At 36.4% G+C, this 26700-nt stretch overlaps 1 protein-coding gene across 11 annotated transcripts in view; it reads left to right on the top strand.

Annotated features, from left to right (window-relative positions):
* GPHN (gephyrin) overlaps positions 1-26700 on the top strand; it is a 624840-nt gene that overhangs the window by 232673 nt on the left and 365467 nt on the right. For all 11 annotated transcript variants that reach the window (XM_027571275.2, XM_035728121.1, XM_027571272.2 and 8 more), the window contains exon 3: positions 23649-23706. In XM_027571275.2, coding sequence (XP_027427076.1) covers positions 23649-23706 — 58 coding nt within the window. The remainder of the gene's footprint in view (positions 1-23648; positions 23707-26700) is intronic.

Raw genomic sequence — 26700 nt, 5'->3', positions numbered from 1 at the left:
CTAGGGACCTTAGGTTTGCTGGCCTCTTTTTTTCCCAGCCTGACTTCTGGGGGAGGGGCCTGCCGTGCTGTTACTCAGGCAACCCTGTTTGGGCAGAGTTGCCCTGCCTCCCTGTGGCGGGGGATAGGCTCAGTGGGAATCAGTTTTTTGGGGCTTTTGTTCTCTGGCGGCTTTCCCTTGCCGCTTTCCACGTCTCTTCCATGAGTTAGAGCAGAAGAGACGGTTTCCAACCCTCTGCCTCAGAGCAGAGAGATAGCAGTCTGTTCTTCAGTGAGCTCTCCAGGCCACACTGTCTCCATTTCTGTCTGTGCTGCTATAAACTGTAGTGTCCTGGGTTGTCTGCCCTTCTGCACTGCTCCCAGTCCTGCCTCCAGCTCAGGGCTCGTCTCTGCCCTTTGTGCTTCTAAAACCACCAGCTGCTCCCCATTCGTACGCGTGACTCTGCTACTCCGGGTTTCCGCCCCAGGGGCTGCCCTAAAGTCCTTTCCCCGTTGCTACTGGTGTGTGAGTCTGTGCCCTTTCCCCATTGAGTGAGGCTGTCACTCACTGGCGGTGTAGGATCCCCATGGCCAGGCTCCTTCCCGCTGCCGTTTATCCTTCGATATCTGCCCGCAGAATCACGGCTCCCTGCTTTGCACCTTGAAACCAACCGCCCGCGATATTCTCTTTGTAGAGATCCAGATCTTCTTACCTCTCAGGCTGATTTCATGGGTGTGCACAGTGGTCTGGTAGATATCCAGCTCAATTCCGGGGACCAGTTGAAATAGTGTTCCCTACTCCTCCACCATCTTTTGTTCTCCTCACTATCTTTGTCTTTTAACCTCAGGTAAGATTCTCTGTAAGAAAAATGATTTATCTCACTTCATTGCTGTATTCCTGATGATTCTAAGTATTTAAGTGCTGTAATGATAAATGCCTCAACAGTGTTTATATGTATTGATAGTGACCAGTCATTTAGTTCATTATAATATGGGAAGAGAGAACAAGAAGAAATGGGCTGTAACTTCTTCGAGTCAGATTGTGAACACGTTACCAAAACCCGTGTTAAGTTGCCAGTACTAAAGGCAAGTACTTAAGAGACTAGCTTTGATTGGAAAGGAATTTGAGCTTTACTCAGGATGCTGGTCACCTAAGGAGAAGGCAGGACTCTTGTACTAAAGTCAGCTAGGAGGTTTCTGCCTGGCCCAAAGATTTTTAAGGGGTTTTAGGGCAGTTAATCAGTTTAGGTAGTGTAGTGGTCTGTAACGTTTCTTAATTATGTGCAGGCTGATGACCAGGCTACAGACATTATCATGGTGCTTGGAGGTTGAGCCAAGGGGTCTGGTTCCTTGGTGCCCAGGGAATGGGGAGTAGGAGGTGGGAGAGGGGTGTTGTGGAAGAGGGCCTGGTTTCTTGGTGCCCAGGGTGGTGCCAGAAAGCTGCTGACATGCAGAAGGCTCTGTTCTTTCTAAGAAAGAATGCATGATATATAGATACAGAGAGAAAGGTTTAGTTAGGGGCTAAGCTTGCTAAAGTTTAAAGGCTACTCAGGTAGGCTGGAGGGGCCAAGGCAGCTTCACATAGAAGCAAACATTCAGAAAAGCGTTAGAACTCCAAGGTGCTTTTGACCATGAAAGGCCTAACCATGACATCATTTGAGAATTTTAAAACCTAATAAAATTGCATTTTTAATTATCTGGAGATCAAATAGTTTATCTTTTACTAGAAAGTCAATACCCATTTATTTACCCTTTGGAAAAAGATTGCAGATAAAAATGCATTTTTTTCTTCAAAACCTCAATATGTCTTGATTCTGAGATCCCAAAATTGATCTAAAATGGAATTTTAAAATTTTATTTCTACTCAAATTTTTTATAACAAGAAATTATGAAAATCATTAATATTTATTAAAATGGGAAAAATAAGAATAATTATAAAGACACTATCTTTCCTATCCTTACTTATTTGTTCTGGATATTCTGAGTTTGCCTCAGTAATATTTTCTTTGATACTTTTATGTTCAATATATATTATGTTAAATTTTACCTGTACAATGAGATCTGTTGATGGAAAATGCTCCAACGAATGAAAGAGGTGAAATTTATTGCTTGCCAACCTAAAAAGTGTTCGTTTAGGAGATCCAAATTAGATGATGTATGTCAAGGTATTTTTTAGCCTTTAACTACCATATAAATGATAATAGCACTTTCATTAAGCCTTCCTGAATAGCTTTACATTAAATTGACATGTAAATGTTTCTTTTTGCTTCAGGTACTGAATCAGTAGTCACAAATTCAGGTGCCTATAGAAGTATATTAGAGTGGCTCTGTACAATATAACTTTCTGTTAAGATGGGAGTAATCTATCTTTATTGTGCAATACTGTAACCACTAACTTTATGTGGCTGTTGAGCAGTTAAAATGGACTAATACAACTGAGAAGCAAAAAAATATTTTAATAAATTTGAATAACCACATGTAGCTAGTAACACTAGATACTATACAAACCCAGAATTTCAATGATTTAAACCAAGAGAAGTTTTGTTTACTTTTTATGTAATAGTCCAATGTGAAAATTTCTATATGCCAAGGGCAGATCTTTCTTCTTCATCTTGTGGCTTCATCATCCCTTAAGATATTAGAGACCTTTGTTTCCAAATGACAAAAGGAGAGAAAAGTCCACTTCTTAAAAACCCTAGCCTGAAAATCGGAAGGATCACTCTGCTAACATTCAGTTAGTAAGAACTAGTCATGTGGCCACATCTGGATCCAAGTAACTGGAAAACCTAGTCCCTGACAAGGCAGCCACTGTCCAGCAATAAATTCGACACTCTGGTAGGAAACAAATTTTTGATAGTTTTGTTATAAAAGACCAAGCAAGTAATATACAGAAGTGAAATGGGCCAGATGTTAATGAATGCACTGACTGTAAAAGGCAGGGGTAGAACTATGCCATGTCCTAAACATAGAAAAGTTATTATTCATTATCATGCCAGTGTTACCCTGTTTTAAGGTGGGACCTATGTTGCCAGATCTTTGAGGGCTTGGGGGCTTAGGGTTTTTTAAAATAAAAATCTGTAACCCATGTTTTTATATGAAATATTTCTCTTTTAAAAAGATTATAAATAAAATTGCTACCAATATTCATGTACAAGTTTTTCTGTGAACAAGTATTATGTTTAATTTTTAAGAAATTGCCAAATTGTTTTCCTGAATTGCTGGAACATCTTATATTTTCACCAATAATATATGAGAGTTCCAGTTGCTCTATATTCAACACTTGATATTGTCAGAATTTTTTATTTTAGCCATTCTGATAGGTATATAGTGCTATCTCATAATTGTTTTCTCTTTTTTTAAGTTTATATTTAAATTCCAGTTAGTTAACATACAGTGTAATATTAGTTTCAGTTATATAATATAGTAATTAAACACTTCCATATAATACTCTGTGATCATCACAGGTGAATTGTTTTAATTTCAATTTCTTATTGGCTAATCATGTTGCATATTACTTCATGTGCATATTTGCCATCTGTATACCATTGTTGGTCAACAAGTGTTTATTCAAATCTTTTGTCCATTTTTAAATATGTTGTTTGCTTTCTTAGTGTTGAGTTTTGAGAGTTCTTTATATATTCTTTGTGGAGCTATATACAGGCCCTTTGTGGATATGTGATTTGCTAATATTTTTTTCCAGGCAGTAATTTGTCTTTTCATTTTCTTCACAGTGTCTTTCACAGAGTGAAAGTTCTCAGTTTTGATGAGCACTTTGACAAGTCAAGGTCATAAAGATTTTTTCCTGTATTTTCTAAAAAATTTTTGATTTTTACTTTTAGATCTAAGATCAATATGAGTTCATTTTTGTGTAAGATGTGAGGTTTAGATCAAGGTTCATTTGGTGATGTATGGATGTCTAATTGTTCTGAAACCATTTGTGAAAAAGTAAAAGGGGAGTTTTGTAGGCCACCAAGATGAAATAAGTGAAGGAAAAGATATTTCTTAACCTCTATATTCTCATTATGAGACTTTCTATAAGGCTTTATCTTCCCCATTGTGTACCAAGTTCATTTGCTTTAGTGTTGGCATTCCTTGAAAAATACATAATTTTAATCAAGAACATATTCACTTACTAATGCTTACTATAGTGAATTCTAACTATACTATTCCTTTACCATATAATTAGATTAATAGTGTAAGCCTGTAACAAAATGCCTAGAGTTTATCTTCTAGCCAACATGGGAATAAGCTCAATCAAAATAGAATTTAGAAGCAAAGGGGTTTAATACTTTAAATGTATAAACTATATGATTATTTTGGTCATTATACACATGATTGTTCTAACACAAATTAGCTTTAAAATCTCCCTAAAATCATTCAAAAATCAACAAACCAACAAATATTTATGAACATTTATTTTGTAGGATTTGTATTAGGTTTTGTGGAAGATAAAAAGACATAACATATAGTGTTTTGTTCTCAGAAATTGTACACTCATGTTGACATATAGTAAAATTTAGAGTCACAAAATCAAATGTCTTCAGTTGCAACACAGTATTATAGACATGCCAAATGTTGGTATAAGACAACAGGGAGAGTTAGGACCTGTGTTAGCCTAGAGAATTCATTTGCTGATTAGAGGTATGCACATAAACAAACAAACATACAGATGTCCAGAGAATCACCTTAAAAGATTGAATTTAGCATGGCCCATAGGTTTACAACCCAACCTCTTGATACTATGGATCAATCTCTAGATGTCTAAAAGGACTGTGAACTTAAAAGGAGTGCCTTCACAAAGTTATTTGCAAGTGCACACACATATAGCTTTCTTTGCTGAAAAAGCATATTTTTCAAATTACTCAGACTTATTTCTAGTTAGTGTGTATAAGTGTATGTGTATGTATATGCATGTGTATTTCCTATGGTGAACATAGTCTTTTTATTCTCTTTTACATTTTCTTATTGGTTATTACTAGTATTTTGATTTTTCTTGTTAATCTCATGTCCACCCAATATATTGAACTCTTACTTGTTCTGCTAGGCCTGTAATATGAATTTAATTAAATAATTATGAATTTAATTAAAACTGAAGATACTGGGGCACCTGGGTGGCTCAGTTGTTAAGCATCTGCCTTCGGCTCAGGTCATGATCCCAGTGTCCTGGGATCGAGCCCCACATCGGGCTCCCTGCTCAGCGGGATGTCTGCTTCTCCCTCTCCCACTCCCCCTGCTTATGTTCCCTCTCTCGCTGTCTCTTTCTGTCAAGTAAATAAATAAATAAATACTGAAGGTACTGTGATTTCCAGACTTGTTCCTGTTTTAGTGAGAATGCTTCTGATTTTTCACCATTTAATATGATGTTACTTTTGATTTCTTATATATCCCCTTAATCAGGTTGAATAAGTTTCTTTCTATTCCTGGTTTATTTGAAGCTTTAGTTTTTGTTTATTTGAATCAGGAGTTAATTAGAATATTATCAAGTACTTTTTCAATATCTGTTGTAATGTTCTTAAGTTTTTTTCATTTATATTGAACCCTACTCTAGAGATAAACCTTACTTGGACATGATATCTTTATTTTAATACACTGCTACAGTTTATTAGGATTTTTGCATCTACATTTTTAAAAGATATTATCCTGGTTTTGATACCAAATTAATGCAAGCCTTATAGAATATATTAGGCAGCTTTCCATTTTCTGTTCTGAAATTGTTTAAGTCACGTAGGAATTTCTATTAATTCACTATTTTATGGGACTCACCTATAAAAACCATATTGCTTCTGCTCCTGATGCCTTTTTGGAAGTGGATTTTGTCTGCCTTTAAAAATCTCTTCTTAGTGGGCACCTGGGTGGCTCAGTTGGTTAAGCAACTGCCTTCGGCTCAGGTCATGATCCCAGGGTCCTGGGATTGAGTCCCACATTGGGCTCCCCCTGCTCTGCGGGGAGTCTGCATCTCCCTCTGCCTCTGCCTGCCACTCCCGCTGCTTGTGCGCTCTGTCAAATAAATAAATAAAATCGTTAAAAAAAAATCTCTTCTTTGTGACTGGCTTTTTTTTTTTAACTTTTAAATTTCATCCTATATCAATTTTTATTTCGTATTCTCATAGGAAATCTTTCACTTCCTTTAGCTTTTTCAAATTTGTGAGCACAATATTGCATACAGAATTATTGAATAAATTCATGTTTTCTTTTTCTTTGAATATTATCTTTCTCATGTTACTAAATGAGCTTCAAAATTTGTTTGATATTTGAATGTATTACCTTGGCATACCATCATTTATATAACTAATTGCACATTTTTTAGACATTCGGGTTGTTTACAAGTTGATTAGTAAATAACCCAAATTCATATAATAATTAGAAATAAAACCCAGCAGACTTGATTTCTGAGTAAGTACTTTTACCCCATACTATAGTATTTTCATATCATCTGTTTTATATAGATCTATAAAAAAATACATGTAATTGAAAGTGATTTTTTATTCAGAAAGTCATGTAACAGTTGGACTATCAAAATGGAAAAAATAAACTATAGTTAAGCAAAATAAAATTTATATAAAAACCTGGAGTTAGAGTTTCAGTTTCTAATTACTTAAAATTAAAAATTAGATAATTTTTACTCACTTTAAGATTATGATATCTTAGTAGGCCCATATTTGTTATAATCATAAAACTGATCAGATACTGTTTCAGCTTTTCTTACTTTAAATAATAATTATTTCCTGTAGCATTTAGACTTTGTAAGGTATATTCATATATATTTTTTTCTGTCTCAAATTTTATTTAAATTGGAGTTAACATATAGTGTAATATTAGTTTCAAGAGTAGAATTTAGTGATTCATCACTTACATACAACACCCAGTGCTCATCATAACAAGTGCCCTTCTTAATACCCATTACCTATTTAGCCCATCCCCCACCCACCTCCCTCTGTCAATCTTCAGTTTGTTCAGTATCTTTCAGAGTCTCTTATGGTTTGCTTCCCTTTCTCTCTCTCTTTTTTTCCTTCCCATATGTTCATCTGTTTTGTTTCTTAAATTCCATGTATGAATGAAATCATGTGGTATTTATCTTTCTCTGACTCATTTCACTTACCATAATACACTCTAGCTCCATCGACGCCATTGCAAATGGCAAGATTTCATTCTTTTTGATAATCTGTTGTGTATATATATACATATACACCACCTCTTTTTTATCCATTCATCAGTCGATGGACATTTGGGCTCTTTCCATAATTTGGCTATTATGGACATTACTGCTATAAACGTTGGGGTGCATGTTAAATCTGTATTTTTGTGTCCTTTGGGTAAATACCTAGTAGTGCAATTGCTGGGTCATAGGGTAGTTCTATTTTTTTTTTTTTTTTTTTTTTGAGGAACCTGCATACTGTTCCAGAGTAGCTGCACCAGTTTGCATTCCCACCAGCAGTTTGAGAGGGTTCCCTTTTCTCTGCATCCTTGACAATGTCTGTTGTTTCCCATGTTGTTAATTTTAGCCAGTCTGAGGTGTGAATTGTTTTCTCATCATGGTTTTGATTTGTATTTCCCTGATGATGAGTGATGTTGAACATCTTTTCATGTGTCTGTTAGCCATCTGGATGTCTTCTTTGGAAACATATATATTATCTAATTTGTTACTGGCAACAAAGGTATGAGGTAAACAAACTGGTCACAGTTTTGCTTATTTTACTGATAATAAAATCTGGCTCTTCTGGAGATTAAGTAGTTTACTTTAAGTCTTAGAACTCATTGTTAGTAATAGAGCTGTTATCTAGATAAGGTTTTTTAATTCTCTGGTGTTTTGCAGACCTATCTGAAATACGTGTTCCAAATGTTCTTTAAATATTAACTGTAAAATGTTTACTCTTCTTTAAAAAAAATTGTAACTGTTCTTCCTTAATTTTCCCTGTTTCTCTCTAGTCTATTTTTTCTTCTAGATGAAACCCTTATTATCACATACTACATAAATTATTAGATTTATCCCTTTTCTGATGTTTCTGTCACCTCATGTCCCAGTACTACTTCCAAGTTAATCTTCCTATTATGGTTGATTGTATGTGTCAACTTGACTGGCCTAAGTGATGTCTAGAAAGTTGGTAAAACATTATTTCTGAGGAAGAAAACCTCTGGGACCACACACTGGGGAGCTGGGGGAACTGAGTGGCACGGGTTTTTTGCAAACAGTGAGTTTAGCTCTCAGCTTTTAGAAGTGCTCGACTTTCACTGGAGCAGAGCTGTAGAGTGCGCTCCCAGAGACAAGGATAGCTGTAGTCAGGGAGTGTGCACAGAATAGTGTAGGGATCTTTGGGGTCGCAGTGGGAGAGATTGTTCCCCTTCCTGGAGTACATTTAGAAGTGGGTATTATGCCTCTCCAAGTACAAAAGACCCTGCAGGCACCACTAAGTGGCCTTTCATCAGCAAGCGACTAAGGCATGCACAGATGGGCGATAACCTGGTTGCTGCTTTTTTGTGGTGCCTAGAGTTTGTACAACTCTAGGTGGAGGATTGTATTTATGGGACAAAGGGCACTGGTCAGAGCACAGCAAGCCTCTAAGTCGGAGGAGGGAGTGGATCCAAGTGGTGTCATCTCCTTTAAAATTTGGAGGTTTGAATCCCAGCGGCACCGGAGATAAATGGAAGAGAACTGGGTGCAGGGTGCACTGAAAGCCCTAGATTTTCTGTGAGGGCTTCCTGAACAGCAGGTGGTGTGAGATCCCCTGTCCAGGGAGGAGAGAGTGGGGTGTCACCATTTGCGCCCCACGCCAACACTATGGGACATCAGAGAGCAATAGAGCGGCCCCCAGTGGAGGTGGAAGCCATTTACACCAAACCCCGCCCACCCTGTGCTTGGGAAGTGCTTTTTTTTTTTTCTTTACTGGGGCAGGTTCAACCCTGAGCTAGCACAGCCAGCATCTCCCCAGAAGAGAAAAACAGACAGCATGCCCCATGCACCAACTCTGTTGATCACACTGTGCTTCAAAGCATCCCTTTCAGTTTTGGTTGAAATAGGACCAGGATGTATTTTTTTCTTCTTTCTTCTTTTTCTTTTTTTCCCCCTTTCTCCTTTAGAATCAGGCTTAGAGTTTTTGTATGTTAGTTTTTTCATTTCCTGTTCTCTCTCTGTCTCCCTCTCTCTCTCTTTTTGATCAGACTTCTTTTTTCTTTTTTTTCTTTCTTTTTTTTTTTTTTTTTTTTGCCTCCATTCTTTTTCTTTGGAATCAGGCTTATAGCTTTTTTTTTTTTTTTAATTGTCTGTTTGGCTTATCTGGTTCTCTTTTCTCTTCTTTTTGAAAAAGGCTTTCTTTTTCTTCCTTCTCCCCGCCCCCCAGGCATTTTACAACAAACAAATCAAAGCACACCTAGATAAAAGTCAAAGCACTCCCCAGTGCAAGCAAGGAGGAACTCTGCAGAGGACTGACCAGTGGGAAAGAGCAGCCATATTTCAACAGCAGAGTACACACACTATACACCAGAAACACTTCCTGAAGTGCCAGGCCCTGGACAGTGTGTGACCTCTTTTTAATGTAGTAGTATTCCGAAGTGCAGGAAGCATAACAACCTTTCATAACACACAAAAGAAACAAACATAGCCAAAATGACAGGATGGAGAATATCTCCCCAAAGGAAAGGTCAGGAAGATATCACAGACAGGGACTTTCTCAAAGCCGATATAAGCTATATATCTGAAAAAGGATTTAGATCAACAGTAATAAGTCTACTACTGGGACTTGAAAAAAGCATAGAAGACACCAGAGAAGCCCTTGTAGCTGAAATAAAAGACCTAAAAACTAGTAAAGCTAAAATAAAAAATGGTATAATTGACTTGCAAAACAGGATATAATCACTACGAGGACTGAAGAAACAGAGGAGAAGATACGTAACATAGAAGGTAAAATTATGGAAAATAATAAAGCTGAAAAGAAGAGGGAAAGAAAACTACTAGAAACAATTAGATCATGAGGTAGACTTAGAGAACTCAGCGAAACCATAAAATGAAATAATATCATATCATAGGAGTCCCAGAAGAGGAGGAGGAAAAGGGGGCAGAAGGTATATTTGAACAAATTATAGCTCAAAACTTCCCTAATCTGGGGAAGGAAACAGGCATTCAAGTCCAAGAGGCACAGAGAAATCAACAAAATCAGGTCAACACCATGACATATCATAATGAAACTTGAAAGTACAAAGATAAAGAGAGAATTCTGAAAGCAGCTCAGGAGACAAGGTTCTTAACCTATAATGGTAGACACATAAGGCTGGAAGCATACTAGTCCACAGAGACCTGGCAGCCAGAAGGTACTGGCATGATATATTCAACATGCTAATTGGGAAAAATATGCAGCCAAGAATACTTTATCCAGCAAGGCTGTCATTCAGAACAGAAAGAGAGATAAAGAGTTTCCAAGACAAAGAAAAACTAAAGGAATTCCTAAACACTAAGCCAGGCCTGCAAGAAATATTAAAGGGGACCCACTGAGCGGAAAGAGAGACCAAAAGTAACAAAGACCAGAAAGGAACAGAGACTGTCTACAGGAACAGCGACTTTACAGGTAATGCAATGGCACTAAATTCCTGTCTTTCAACAATTACTCTGGATGTAAATGGACTAACTGCTCCAATCAAAAGACACGGTATCAGAACGGATACAAAAACAAGACCCATCAATATGCTGCTTACAAAGGACTCATTTTATACCCAAAGACACCTCCAGATTGAAAGTGGGGGGGTGGAGAACCATTTATCATGCTAACGGACATCAAAAGAAAGCTGGAGTAGCCATCCTTCTGTGAGACAAACTAGATTTTTTTAATTTAAATTCAATTAGCCAACATAATACATCATTAGTTTTAGATGTAGTGTTCAGTAATTTCTCAGTTGCTTATAACACCCAGTGCTCATGAGAGACAAACTAGATTTTAAAACAAAGACTGTAATAAGAGATGAAGATGTACACTATATCATAATAAAGGGGTCTACCCAACAAGAAAATCTAACTGTAAATATTTATGTCCCTACCTTGGAAACAGCCAAATATATAAATCAATTAATAACAAACAAACTCATTGATAATAATACAATAATAGTAGGGGACTTTAATGCCTCACTCAGAGCAATGGACAGATCATCTAAGCAGAAGATCAACTAAGAAACAAGGGCTTTGAATGACACACTAAACCAGATGGAATTAATAGATACGCACAGAGCATTTTATCCTTTAATAGATATGCACAGAGCATTTTATCCTAAAGCAGCAGAATACACATTATTTTTGAGTGCACATGGAACATTTTCCAGAATAGATCACATACTGGGTCACAAATCAGGCCTCAACAAGCACAAAAAGATTGAGATCATACCATGCATATTTTCAGACCACAATGCTATGAAACTGGAAGTCAGCCACTTGCAACTGAAAAAATTTGGAAGGACCACAAAATGGAGGTTAAAGAACACCCTATTAAAGAATAAATGGGTCAACCAGAAAATTAAAGAAGAATTAAAAAAATACATGGAAGCAAATGAAAATGAAAACACAACAGTTCAAAGTGTTCAGCAAAGGTGGTCCTAAGAGGGAAGTATATAGCATTACAGGCCTTCCTCAAGAAACAAGAAAAGTCTCAAATATACAACCTAACCTTACATCTAAAGGAGCTGGAGAAAGAACAGCAAATAAAGCCTAAATCCAGCAGGAAAAGAGAAATAATAAAGATTAGAGCAGAAATCAATGACATAGAAATCAAACAAATAGTGGAACAGATCAACGAAACTAGGAGCTGGTTTTTTGAAAGAGTTAATAAGATCGACAAACCCCTAGCCAGACTTAGCAAAAAGGAAAGGAAAAGGACCCAAATAAATAAAATCATTAATGAAAGAGGAGAGATCACAACCAACACCGAAGAAATACAATTATAAGAACATATTATGAGCAATTATATGCCAACAAATTAGGCAGTCTGGAAGAAATGGATGTATTCTTAGAAACATATAAACTACCAAAACTGAAACAGGAAGAAATAGAAAACCTGAACAGACCCATAACCAGCAAAGAAGTTGAAGCAGTAATCGAAAATCTCCCAACAAACAAGAGCCCAGGGTCAGATGGCCTTCCAGCAGAATTCTACCAAACATTTAAAGAAGAATTGATGCCTATTCCTCTGAAGCAGTTTCAAAAAATAGAAATGGAAGGAAAGCTTCCAAACTCATTCTGTGAGGCCAGCATTGCCTTGATCCCAAACCAAAGACCCCACCAAAAAGAAATGCAGACCAATATCCCTGATGAACATGGATGCAGAAATTCTCACCAAGATACTAATAGGATCCAACAGTACATTAAAGGATTATTCACCATGACCAAGAGGGATTTATTCCTGGGCTGCAGGGGTGGTTCAACATCCGCAAATCAATCAACTTGATTATACCACCTTAATAAAAGAAAGAACAAGAACCATATGATCCTCTCAATAGTTGCAGAAAAAGCATTTGACAAAGTTTAGCATCCTTTCTTGATAACAGCCCTCAACAAAGTAGGGATAGAAGGAACATATCTCAACATAAAAAGTCATATATGAAACACCCACGACAGGGAAAAACTGAGAGCTTTTCCCCTAATGTCAGGAACACGACTGGGATGTCCACTCTCACCACTGTTGTTTAACGTAGTACTGGAACTCCTAGCCTCAGCAGTCACACAACAAAAAGAAATAAAAGGCATCCAAATCTGCAAAGAAGTCAAACTTTCACTCTTCTCAGATGACCTGATACTCTGTGTAGAAAACCCAAACGACTCCATCAAAAAATTGCTAGAACTGATCAGTCACAGGATATAAAATCAATGCACAGAAGTCTGTTGCATTTCTATACACCAACAATGAAACAGAAGAAAGAGAAATTAAGGAGTTGATCCCATTTACAGTTGCACCAAAAACCATAAGATACCTAAGGAATAAACCTAACCAGAGGTAAAAGATCAGTACTCTGAAAACTATAGAACACTTATGAAAGAAATTGAAGAAGACACAAAGAAATGGAAAAATACTCCATGCTCATGGATTGGAAGAAGAAATATTGTTAAAATGTCTATATTACCCAAAACAATCTACACATTCAGTGCAATCCCTATCAAAATAACACCAGCATTTTTCACAGAGCTGGAGCAAACAATTCTAAAATTTGTGTGGAACCAGAAAAGAGCCCGAATAGCCAAAGGAATGTTGAAAAAGAAAACCAAACCTGGAGGCATCACAATTCTGGACTTCAAGCTCTATTACAAAGTTGTAGTAATCACAACAGTATGGTTCTGGTACAAAAACAGACACACAGATCAATGGAACAGAATAGAGAACCCAGAAATGGACCCTGGACCCTATCATCAACAAATCTTCAACAAAGCAGGAAAGAATAGCCAATGGAGGGGTGCCTAGATGGCTCAGTTGGTTGAGCGTCTGCCTTTGGCTCAGGTCATGATCCCAGGGTCCTGGGATTGAGTCCCGCATTGGGCTCCTTGCTCAGTGGGGAGTCTGCTTCTCCCTCTCCCTCTGCCTGCCAACCCCCCTGCTTGTGCTCTCTCTCTCTGTCTGACAAATAAATAAAATCTTAAAAAAAAAAAAGAATAGCCAATTGAAAAAAAAAAAAAAAGCCAGTCTATTCAACAACAAACGCTGTTGGAAAAACTGGATAGCCACATCCAGAAGAATGAAACTGGACCACTTTCTTATATCACATACAAAAATAAATTCAAAATGGATGAAAAATCTAACTGTGAGACAGGAATCCATCAATATCCTAGAGAACACAGCCAGTAATCTTTTTGACCCTGGCTGCAGCAACTTCTTGCTAGACTTGTCTCCACAGGCAAGGGAAACATAAGCAAAATGAACTATTGGGACTTAATCAGGATAAAAAGCTTTTGCACAGCAAAGAAAACAACATAAATAAAAGGCAACCTGCAGAATGGCAGAATATATTTGCAAATGACATATCAGATAAAGGGATAGTATCCAAAATTTATAAAGAACTTATCAAACTCAACACACAAAGAACTAAAATTCCAAGAAATGGGCAGAAGACATGAGCAGACATTTCTACAAAGAAGACATCCAAATGTCCAACAGACACATGAGAAAAGGCTCAACATTACTCATCATCAGGGAAATACAAATCAAAACCACAATGAGATATCAACTCACACCAGCCAGAATGGATAAAGTTAACAATTCAATTAACAACAGATGTTGAGGAGAATGGGAAGAAAGGGGAAACCTCTTAAACTATTGGTGGGAATGCAAACTGGTACAGCCACTCTGGAAAACAGTATGTAGGTTTCTCAAAAGTTAAAACTAGAACTACGGTACGACCCAGCAATTGCAGTACTAGATATTTTGTATCCAGAGGATACAAAAATAGTGATTCGAAGAGGCACCTGCACTTCATTGTTTATAGCAGCAATGTCCACAATAGCCAAAACGTGGAAAGAGTCCAGATGTCCACCGACGGATGAATGGATAAAGAAGATGTGCTACACACACACACCACACACACACACACACACACACACACACACACACACACACACACAGGAATATTAGCCATCAAAATGAATTAAATCCTTCCATTTATAACAATGTGGCTGGAACTAGAACCGTATTATGCTAAGCGAAATAAGTCAGTCAGAGAAGGACAAATACCATATGATTTCACTCATATGTGGAATTTAAGAAACAAAACATGAATATAGGGAAGGGAAGGAAAAATAAAATAAGATAAAAACAGGGAAGCAAACCATAAGAGACTCTAGGAAACAAACTGAGGGGTACTGAGGGGAGGTGGATGGGGGGATGGGGTAATTGGGTGATGGGCAATAAGAAGGGCACTTGTTGTAGTGAGCACTGGGTGTTATATGGAACTGTTGTATCACTAAATTCTACTCCTGAAACTAATAATACCCTATATGTTAATTATATTTAAATATAGTAGAGAAATAGAATTTATCAGTAACTTCTGTCTTTTTAATAAGGAAGAAGAAAAACTTACCTGGTAAAAGGAAGAGAGATAGGCATGGGTTAAAAGCTTGGAAAAAGATGGAAGTTTAGAATAATTGCTATTATATACACAAGTAATGTGTGAGCTGACTATATGTAGTTAGAATGGCCATTGAGCAGCAGTCATATCTTTTTTTTTTTTAGATTTTATTTATTTATTTGACAGAGAGACACAGCGGGAGAGGGAACACAAGCAGGGGGAGTGGGAGAGGGAGAAGCAGGCTTCCCACTGAGCAGGGAGCCCAGTGCGGGGCTTGATCCCAGGACCCTGGGACCATGACCTGAGCCAAAGGCAGATGCTTAATGACTGAGCCACTCAGGCACCCCGAGCAGCAGTCATATGTAAGCTACATTTAAGTAGCGTAAATTTGTAATAACTTTTACCACTGTTTCTTTTGTGTTTCCCAGTAGCATATAACAATATTTGTACATAGTAGGTGCTCAAAAGATTATTAAATAAAAATACTTGTCAATAATATGTCTGAGATTGAAGAAGAGATACTTGCATGTATAAGGAAAATATTTAATAGCTCTACTGAATAAGGCATTATAAATTGATAATAAAGTTTAAAAACAATATAAATAAACACACAAATTATGAAAATTGTTCATTAATTTAGACTAAAAAGGAATTTGGTGATAATTCAGAGAAGAACCATAAGAATATTCAAAGATTTAGAAAATCAAATTTAAAATAATTTTTTTTACAAAAAATTTTTAATTTACTAAAGAGAAAGCTGAGTAATGATTTAGCCATGTAGTGCACAGACTTCATATATATATAGAAGTATGATCATTTGTTTGGTATATACACCAAGACAGATCAAAAGAAAGTCAATATGAATTTCAAAATGAGTGATTTTTGTTATTTATTCTAAGGGAAAAAAGTACACAATAAGGGGCATTGGAATAGATTACTATAGAAGATTATGTAATCTCTAGGTTATTAAAAATTAAAATAGATTTTATTTTTTTTAAAGATTTTATTTATTTGAGAGAGAGAGTGAGAGAGAGAGCACATGAGAGGGGGGAGGTCAGAGGGAGAAGCAGACTCCCTGCTGAGCAGGGAGCCCGATGCGGGACTCGATCCTGGAATTCCAGGATCATGACCTGAGCTGAAGGCAGTCGCTTAACCAACTGAGCCACCCAGGCGCCCAAAATAGATTTTATTTCAAAACATTTATTTCACACCTATTTATACTATACATTTGGCCAACTTTTGTAATATAGAAACCATCTGACTTTCAGAGTTCTCTAAGGGGAAAGAATTATATAAGCAGTAAGTTTTAAAGAGGACATTTTACATTGATCAAAGGAAGAATTAACAATTATAAACATACATGCACCTAACAGAGTCTTACCGTACAAGAAGCAAAAGCTGACAGAATTGGAGGGACAAATAGACAATTCAACAGTAACAGCTAGAGAACTCAATACCCCACTTTCAGTAATGGGTAGAACAACTACTCAGAAGAACAATACATTGTACTATAGATCTATAAAGTAAAGAATAGAAATAGGTACACAGTATAGATAGAATAGAGGAATTCATGTTTAACCATACAAGAGGGAAAGAGTATTGAAGAGATGAGAGAGGAATGTCCAAAATAATTTTCCAGAAAAATTAACTTTTCACTTAGGTTTTAAAAGACCTATAGTTGTCTTCCAGGAAGACCAGTCAGAGAACACTGTACACAAAGATGTGGGTATGTGAAAAGGTTTGGATCTTTGGGCAGCTATATGTGATTTTAAATTGTTTGAAATTTAGTAAGTGCATTGTATTAGAGTACAGGAAGTAATAATACTGGGAGATGAAGCTGAAGAGGCATCATGCTCTCTCAAGTCAGTGAAGGATATAGATAATGTATAGGTATTTATGGCAGTATTTTTTAAAAATTACGTAGCAGCTATGAAATGTAAAGAAATCGAGTTAATAGGGTGCCTGGGTAGCTCAGTCGTTAAGCGTCTGCCTTCAGCTCAGGTCATGGTCTCAGGGTCCTGGAATCGAGCCCCACGTCGGGCTCCCTGCTCAGTGGGAAGCCTGCTTCTCTCTCCCCTACTCCCCCTGCTTATGTTTCCTCTCTCTCGCTGTGTCTCTCTCTGTCAAATAAATAAATAAAATCTTTAAAAAAAAAGAAATTGAGTTAAGAAATCAAATTTTAATTCTTACTGTTCCTTTGCTTCCTGAAGGATATGCTAGTTATGATTTTTATCTCTAGTATATTTTGAAAAAAATAATTTTAAATATTTGATCCCATGTAGGGTTTTCTTTAATTATGTATTACCTTTAGTATTGATGAAACCTGTAAATCCTGAAAGTTGTTCTGCGGAGAATTAGAAGAAAAATCTATTCCAGTCTCATCACAATTATCTACCTTCCTGCATCTGAATTCAAACAATCTGTCTTCTCATGTGTTATCAATGGTGAATATACATGAATGAACCATGCAATCTTCTGAGCAAAGGTCAAGCAATCCATTTGTGTATTAAATCCTATCCCTTTTCATCCACCCAAAGATATAGCTCCCTCAATTTTCCAATATCCTGAATTTTTACTTTTCTCTTTTCATTTGATTTTTCTTATCAGCATACAAACATGCTGTTACTCTCCTATAAAAAAGATATCTTTTGGTCTCCTTTCTCCTTCCAGTTATTGACCTATTTTTCCCCCTTTATAATAAGGCTTCCCTTCAAAGTGCTAGCTTCTGGCTCTAATTAAAATTCAAATCTAAGCGGTGCCTGGATGGCTCAGTTGGTTAAGCTGAGCAGGGAGCCCAACGCGGGGCTCGATCCCAGGACCCCGGGATCATGACCTGAGCCAAAGGCAGACGCTAAACCAACTGAGCCACCCAGGCACCCCTTCTCCACCACCTTAACTCCTCCTCCCTTCACCTGCCTTTTTAACAGTTAAAACCATTATGACTGACTTGAAGTTGATATAAGAATATTATCTGGAAGCCTACCTTCCCCAGGTTGGGATTTCAGGAAAAACAATATTTGAAGCACTGGTAGTCAGCATTAATCAAGAGAAAATGAGTTTTTTATTTAAATAGAATTAAGTTTATCATAGCAACTTTGTTTTTATTTTTTCTTCCACAAGTCAAACATTATCATAATTGCATCTTTGAATCATTATTGTACTAACAAATATAAACTATTTCTGTAATCTACAATGCCATTTATTTAACAGTTGCTGTAGACTATAGTATTACCAGTTTATTTTACAATGATAGATAATTTTATTTTTTTTAAAGATTTATTTTTTTTCCTCTATCAAATTACTTTTTCCTTTTTAATTTTTTTATTGTTATGTTAATCACCATATATTACATCATTAGTTTTTGATGTAGTGTTCCATGATTCATTGTTTGTTCATAACACCCAGTGCTCCATGCAGAATGTGCCCTCTTTAATACCCATCACCAGGCTAACCCATCCCCCTACCCTCCTCCCTCTAGAACCCTCAGTTTGTTTTTCAGAGTCCATCATCTCTCATGGTTCGTCTCCCCCTCTGACTTACTCCCCTTCATTCTTCCTCTCCTGTTATCTTCTTCTTTTTCTTTTTTCTTAAAATATGTTGCGTTATTTGTTTCAGAAGTACAGATCTGTGATTCAACAGTCTTGCACAATTCACAGCGCTCACCGTAGCACATACCCTCCCCAATGTCTATCACCCAGCCACCCCATCCCTCCCACCCCCAACCACTCCAGTAACACTCAGTTTGTTTCCTGAGATTAAGAATTCCTCATATCAGTGAGGTCATATGATACATGTCTTTCTCTGATTGACTTATTTCACTAAGCATAAGACCCTCCAGTTCGATCCATGTCGTTGCAAATGGCAAGATCTCATTCCTTTTGATGGCTGCATAATATTCCATTGTGTATATATACCACATCTTCTTTATCCATTCATCTGTCGATGGACATCTTGGCTCTTTCCACAGTTTGGCTATTGTGGACTTTTTTAAAGATTTAATTTATTTATTTGACAGAGAGAGAGACAGCAAGAGAGGGAACACAAGCAGGAGGAGCAGGAGAGGGAGAAGCAGGCTTCCTGCTGAGCAGGGAGCCCGATGCAGGGCTTGATCCCAGAACTCTGGGATCATGACCTGAGCCGAAGGCGGACGCTTAATGACTGAGTCATCCAGGCACCCTCAATGTTACATAATTTTAAAATACTCTTTATTTTGAAATAATTTCTAACTTCAACTTCTGCCTAGTTCTATTTTGACTCCTTAATGCGTTATATGACAGACATTTGTTTACTCAGTCTGCTTCTGTATAAGACTATGATTTCTTTGCATTCTCATTCCCTGGTTTGTATCTCTTACATAAAATAAACTCAAAGAATAAAATGATTAACTCTTTATTTGCAAGATGGGAAATTGAAGTCCTGAGTTTTCAGTAGTTTTTGCTCTAAATTCCTTATTGATATCCCAACAATTTCGACTTTTAACTTAAAAATTTAATAATTGACAGTAAAAACATTTTTTAAATGCCTACTTGAAACCTCTTACAGATACTTAAATATTTTTTCATTTTAGTAACATTTAGTCTTCTTTTGCTGTTTATCCTGCTATGGTCTTATTTACTGTATCACTTATATATGCTGTATAATCTGAATTAAGTTAAATTTCGTTAGTATTTTCATCATGCAATCATGGCACTTTAAATCTAGGAAGTAATTCTCAAATCAAGGTTTGAACACTATTTCCGTTAGCAAGAATAAGTAGTAATAGTAAAGGGTTTAAATGTAGAGTTTTTAATAAAATTCATTGGGCTGAAAATTAAGTTATCTTAAAATAGAAACCAAAATGTCATTTATTAATTTATATTTAAGACAGGAAGTATCCCCAAGTATCTAGAATATGTAAGTGCCTTATTTGTGATACTCTCTTTTCTTTTTTTCCTTTTTTTTTTTTTAATTAACAAGCAGTTTGTTTTATTTTTAAATCTAGGATTAGATACTTGGTTTCACCAGATTATTTTTCAGTAACTTTTGAGGTGACCATATGAAGTCCAGCAGTGTGATACCTCCAGCTTTGGTTTTCTTTTTCAACATTCTTTTGGCTATTAAGGCTTTTTTCTGGTTCCATACAAATTTCAGGATTATTTGTTCCAGCTCTGTGAGAAAAGTTGGTGTTATTTTGATAGGGATTGCTTTGCACATATAGATTGCTGTAGGTAGCATAGACATTGTAACAATATTTGTTCTTCCAGTCCATGAGTGTGGAACGTTTTTCCATCTCTTTGTGTCTTCCTCAGTTTCTTTCATGAGTGTTCTATAGTTTTCTGAGTACAGATCCTTTGCCTCTTTGGTTAGGTTTATTCCTAGCTATCTTATGATTTTGGGTGCAATCGTAAATGGAATCAACTCCTTAATTTCTTTCTTCTGGATCTCATTGTTGGTGTATAGAAATGCAGCCAATTTCTGTGCATTGATTTTATATCCTGCCACGTTGCTGAATTCCTATAGGAATTCTAGCAACTATGGGGTGGAGAATTTGGGTTCTCCACGTAGAGTACCATGTCATCTGCGAAGAGTCAGTGTTTGACTTCTTTGCCAATTTGGATGCCTTTTATTTCTTTTTGTTGTCTGATTGCTGAGGTTAGGATTTCTGGTACTATGTTGAACAACCTTGGTGAGCGTGGACATCCCTGTCGTGTTCTGACCTTAGGGGAAAAGCTCTGTTTTTCCCCATTGAGAATGTATTCACTGTGGGCTTTTCATATATGGCTCTTAGATATTGAGATATGTTCCTTCTATCCCTACACAGTGAAGAGTTTTAATCAAGAAAGTCTGTTGTACTTTGTCAAGTGCTTTTTCTGGTTCTGTTGAGAGGATCATATGTTTCTTGTCCTTTCTTTTATGTAGTGTTATCACATTGATTGATTTGTGGATGTTGAACCAACTTTACAGCCCAGGAATAAATAAAATAAAGGGGAAAAAATTAAAATTGCAAAACTAAAGAATTGTGGGGGGAAAATGAATTCTATATGCTATATTCCCGTAGCACTGGAGTTTTGCAGTTCTAAATGATCGATAGACTTGGTCTTGGCTGGATGTTATTGCTGATCGTCTGGGGTAGGGGCCTATTTTGATTTTCAGGTGTGTTTGTCCTGGGTAGAATTGTACCGCCCTTGCCAGGGGGCCAGGCTAAGTAATCTGCTCCAGATTGTTCTTTATGGTTTTCGTTCCCTGAAGGCTTTCTGCACAGTTTTAGAGGATGAGAATGAAAATGGTGGCCTCCAAATCTCCAGCCCCAGAGCCAAGAGCTCTGGGCCCTACTTCTCAGTGTGCCCTGGGGTAAATGCAGTCAATCACTCCTGTTTCCCTGGAGTCTGTCTGCAGTCTGTGCTCACCCAGCCTGAGACCCAGCATTTCTATCTCAGGCACATGACCCCATTTCGTCTCCAAACCCTGCAGACTCCTGTGCTGCCCTCCTCCCAGAGTAGGAACGGGAGTCTCACCAGTTCTGCTGCTTGTTGGGCCCCTGTTCAAATAGTGGTCAGCTGACTGTGCCATGGTTCGTGGTATGTGGCATCCCTGAGCAGAGAGCCCACTCCTGGGCTCACTGAGTGTATCCGGCTTCCCTGCTCCAATGCCTGGTAACTCAGTTACACTCAAGCACCCCCGGTCTTCCTGTGACCCCCCCAAGGATCCTAAGACCACAATGTCCCACCTAGGATTCCGCCCTGGTTTGCCACCTGAGCACCTTTCAGGCAGGGATGTCCCTCACCGCAGCCGACTTCTTAAAGTTCCGATTTTGCACTCTGCTGCTGTACCACTTTTTGGTGCCGGCTTATGGAGGCTTCCTCCCCACCGTGGTTTATCTTCCCATAAATCTCCTTGGATTCACTTCTCTGAACCTCCTACCTTATAGAAAATGGTTGCTTTTCTATTTTTAGAGTTGCGTCTATTCTTTTTTTAGATATCTGGTTGAGTTTGCAGGTGTTCAGAATGATTTGATAGCTATCTAGGTGAATTCCTGGGACCAGATTAAACTAAGGTCTCCTACTCCTCCACCATCTTGGATTGATACTCTCTTTTCTGATGCTGAAGTATTTATAAAGTTAAATAAGTAGTCAGAAAGTTCCTTTTTAAGCACTGAATTTGAGTAATGGTAGATAGGTAATCTTGGTGTTTAAGAGCTTAGAGTACCTGATTGATACATGATAGTAGTCACAAATGCAAGCTATCTGTGTAATTTAAAATTTTTTGTAGTCACATTTTAAAAACTAAAAGCAGGGCGCCTGGGTGGCTCAGATGGTTAAGCGTCTGCCTTCGGCTCAGGTCATGATCCCGGGGTCCTGGGATCGAGTCCCGCATCGGGCTCCCTGCTCCTTGGGAGCCTGCTTCTCCCTCTGCTTCTCTCTCTCTCTGTCTCTCATGAATAAATAAAATCTTTAAAAATAAATAAATAAATAAATAAATAAAAAAAATAAAAACTAAAAGCAGCAGATGAAGTTAATGAAACTATAGCTTAACTCAATATATCCACCATATTGTTTTTAAATGTATTCAGTATTTTTTAATTAGCCTTTTTTATACTGAGTACTTTAAATCTGGTATATATTTTACACTTAATGTGCATCTCAGTTACATCCCTTCAATTACTTGTGGAAATTACTGAATCACTCTGTGTCTCAATATCCCAATTTTTACAATGGCAACTGTTATGAGAATTAAATTAGGGGCACCTGGGTGACTCAGTAGTTAAGCATCTGCCTTCAGCTCAGGTCATGATCCCAGCGTCCTGGGATCGAGCCCTGCATCGGGCTCCCTGCTCAGGGGGAAGCCTGCTTCTCCCTCTCCCGCTCCCCCTCCTTGTGTTCCCTCTCTCACTATATCTCCCTCTGTCAAACAAATAAATAAAATCTTCTTTTAAAAAAGAATTAAATTAGATAATATATAACATGTCTGGCAATTGATAAGTGTTACATAATTCTTAACTACTTTCTTAAAAAAATTTTTTTCAAACAGGTGATCATGGCAGTAATGACCTCACTGCCTTAAGGCAAAGATCATATTTTAGGGATTAAATTGTAACCCTTAAACACTCATCTCTTTTCCTTGCAGTGCTGGACACACACACCTCTCTCCAACTCCTTGTTTAAATTATTTTTAAAAAGAAGCAAAATCATTATTGGTTCATCAGTTGTGACTCATGTACAACACTAATATATGTTAATAACACGGAAAACTGGTGGGGCATCTGGGAAATAAATCTCTTTACTTTCTACTCAATTTTTCTGTAAATTCAAAACTACTCTAAAAAGTAAATTCTGACAAACCAAAAAGGAAAATATATCTGTTATTAGTTCTTGCTACATCTTAGTTGTGACAGAATCCATCAGTAAAAGTGGTAACATTATTAAAAGTATCAATAAGAGAAGTTTATAGTTAAAAATATAACTTAATGTTTCCTCTTTTAGTAATCATTCATTATCCACCTCTTAATATATGGAAAACTTAAGCATGAAAAGGTCGTTTTCACTCCATGGTCATTGGGGTGGGCAATGAGCAATTATTGGTGGCATTCTGATGCTAATGGCAGAAATACTCCATATATTTTTATAGACTATTGCCAGTTTTGAGAATATTTTCTTTTCCTAATTTCAGGTTGGGTGGGACTATATCAGCATACAAGATAGTACCAGATGAAATAGAAGAAATCAAGGTATAGTATGCCATTTTTCATCTCTAAGAAGACTTAGTATCTTGCCGGGTAGGTGGGGGAAGGATTGCTTTTTCTTTATACTATTGAATGTTTGGGTGTGTTGGGATCTCATTTAATTCAGTTATCTATTTTAATTAAAAAATTAAGATAATCCCCATCAGATTTCAATCACCTTTATCAATGCATTTCTATGAAAATTATTTGGAAGATCAAAAAGGAACACTTCATGTGAAATTCATCGAAAATCTACTTAAGAAACACTATATATAGCATTAGTGTGCATAATGGATTAACTTTCTATCTTGTTTTAATTTATTTTCCCTTAGGCTTTCACTAATTATAAATACCAGTCTTCTAGAAAATATTTTCTGGTTCCACTGAAAACACAGTATGCCAATTGCAATTTAAAATTTATAGTATGTGGAGCACCTGGGTGGCTCAGTCGTTAAGCATCTGCCTTTGGCTCAGGTCATGATCCCAGGGTCCTGGGATCAAGCCCCGCATCGGGCTCCCTGCTCAGCAGGAAGCCTGCTTCTGCCTCTCCTGCTCCCCCTGCTTGTATTCCTTCTCTTGCTGTGTCTCTTTCTGTAAATAAATAAATAAATAAATCTTTAAAAAATAAAATAAAATTTATAGTACATTAAATGAAAACTTGACCTTACTCTGAACATTACATAATCTGCATTCTTCTGTTTTTAACATTTTACCCAATCCTATGGACAGTTAGTCTTCTGGCATATCATGTGGCCCTTCCCCAAGAGGAATTTACAATCTAATCAGAACTGAACTTATTTTCTATTATATAAATAAAATTTAACAACTTGATAGCAATAGTCAAGGATAACAATACTGAGTTAAATTGTTAACAATGACATTTAAAGATCCAAACAAATCATCAAGCTTGATTTAATCAAGCTTTCCAAAATCAAGTTCAATGAATTCAAATCTTAGTCAATAATCGTTCATTTGCTCACATTATTTTCAAATCAGTTAATGTCATTGGTCTTTATTATGTAATATACTATTAGTTTCAATATGTCTGGTGTTCTCTATAGCCAATATCAGAAATTAATCCAATAATTATATTCTAGCAGGAAAAAAAAAACAGGAGTGTCAAAAGACCCATTCCAACTTTATATATATTCATAAAATACTTTGGTTGACAGAAACCTTAAGTCCAGTCCAGCTTGTGTTGCTATTAACTTGAAGAGGAGATATAAGAGAAGGAATAAGTTTGAGAGGAAAGAGGGTAAGTTTTGGACTTATAAATTTGAGGTCCCTCTTGAATAACCAAATACCCATTAAATCATTGGTTAAATCAGCCAGAAACTCAGAAAGTTGATACTGGGATTTGTCCTTATCCAAGAATTACTTGAGGACATGCTAGTTAATGGAATCACCTAAAAAAGCTCTATGAAGTAATAGCAGTAGACCAAAACTGTTGACCTATTCAAGAACCACAGGATTCACATATTTTTTTATTTAATTAATTAGAAGAAACATTGCTATGTTTTATAGTGACTTTTCTCTAAAGAAATAACTTTTTCATTGTGTTTTTTGAAATTCTAGAATTATAAGAGTTGTCCCTCATGAGATTCCTTCAAGAAAACATGATTCATGATGACATTACTATATGATTTTTTTAAATTAATTACTGGTATTATATCTAAAACAGCTTCAGAGAGTTTGAAGCCTGAGGCATAAAAGATACGAAATTAATTCTTGTTTCAAACGTGTTAGAAGAAAACCTGCTATAAAATATTTTATCAAGATTTATTTGATGGCACCATTAGCATTTTCAACTGAAATCAGATATAATCTTTTTGTTTTGATTGGAGAAAATGAGAAACATCTGGTTGTAATATTCATTTTAGTTGGCAAATAACTGAGTAATTTTAAATTATCTGAATAGTACAATTGAGTTTAAATTTGAAATACATCCACAATATGCCATGTATAAATAAATACACATATGTATTTTTATTATTAAAATATGATTGATTAATAAAACATAATTTAATTTTTACAAAGTATGGTAATCTTCATAATATTTCTAGCACCAGAAATTATTATTTAGTTCATACATAGTTTGAATTAAGCATTTATTGATTGATTACAATAAATCACCACATAGTGAATGGATGGCCAAAAGCTTAAGAGGTAAAGTGCAAATGCATTCCTGGCCCAATCATGACCATCTGTTCCACCCAATATCCTGAGTTTTTATTATTTCATTTAGTTTTATTTTTATACACATCCCTAAATATTATAATTTATTTGTGTTTCTCTTTGAATTTTATATGAATTGAATCACAATGTATGTATGCATTCTCTTGTGCCTTCTTTGGTTCAACACTGTGAGATTTATTCATATTGTTATCTATAACTAAGATTTTGGGGGGGTTTGTTATGTTCTTTTTTTTTTTTTCTGTAAAATACTCCATTGTGCCACAAATTGTTGAGACATCCTACTCTTGAGGGACATTCACCTTGCTTCCATCTGGAGCTATTATGAAAAATGATGGTATAAAATCTTATAAAAGCATCCCGTGTAAGAGTTTCTTTGAGGTATATACTGAAAAATGGAATTCCTGAGTTTTAAGTAATGTGTATTTTCACCTTTTCTGTATGAAATCAGTCTGTTTTCCAAATAGTTATGGCGGGTCTACTACCACCTTGGGTGTATTTATTTGAAATAGAAATGTTTAAATATTCTTTATATGTAATTTATATTGGTATAAATTTATTTTTATATATGGGATGACTAAACTTAAACAAAATATTTTTCAAATGTATCTTTATTTTCCCAGCCCAATTTATTGAAAAAAACAAAAAAACAATTTGTCCCCCACTGGTTTGAATTACCTCATTTATTATATACTATATTTTCATATGCCTTGATACACACATACACATATATAAGTCTGTCTTTTCCTGAACTTTTGATTCACTGATCTATTTATTCCATTTATTCCATTGCTAGCACCATACTGT

The sequence above is a fragment of the Zalophus californianus genome, chromosome 6 (genome assembly GCF_009762305.2).
Source record: "Zalophus californianus isolate mZalCal1 chromosome 6, mZalCal1.pri.v2, whole genome shotgun sequence".
Taxonomy (NCBI): Eukaryota; Metazoa; Chordata; class Mammalia; order Carnivora; family Otariidae; genus Zalophus; species Zalophus californianus.
Note: the sequence above shows the minus strand (reverse complement) of the source record. Positions and strands in the feature narration are given on the sequence as shown.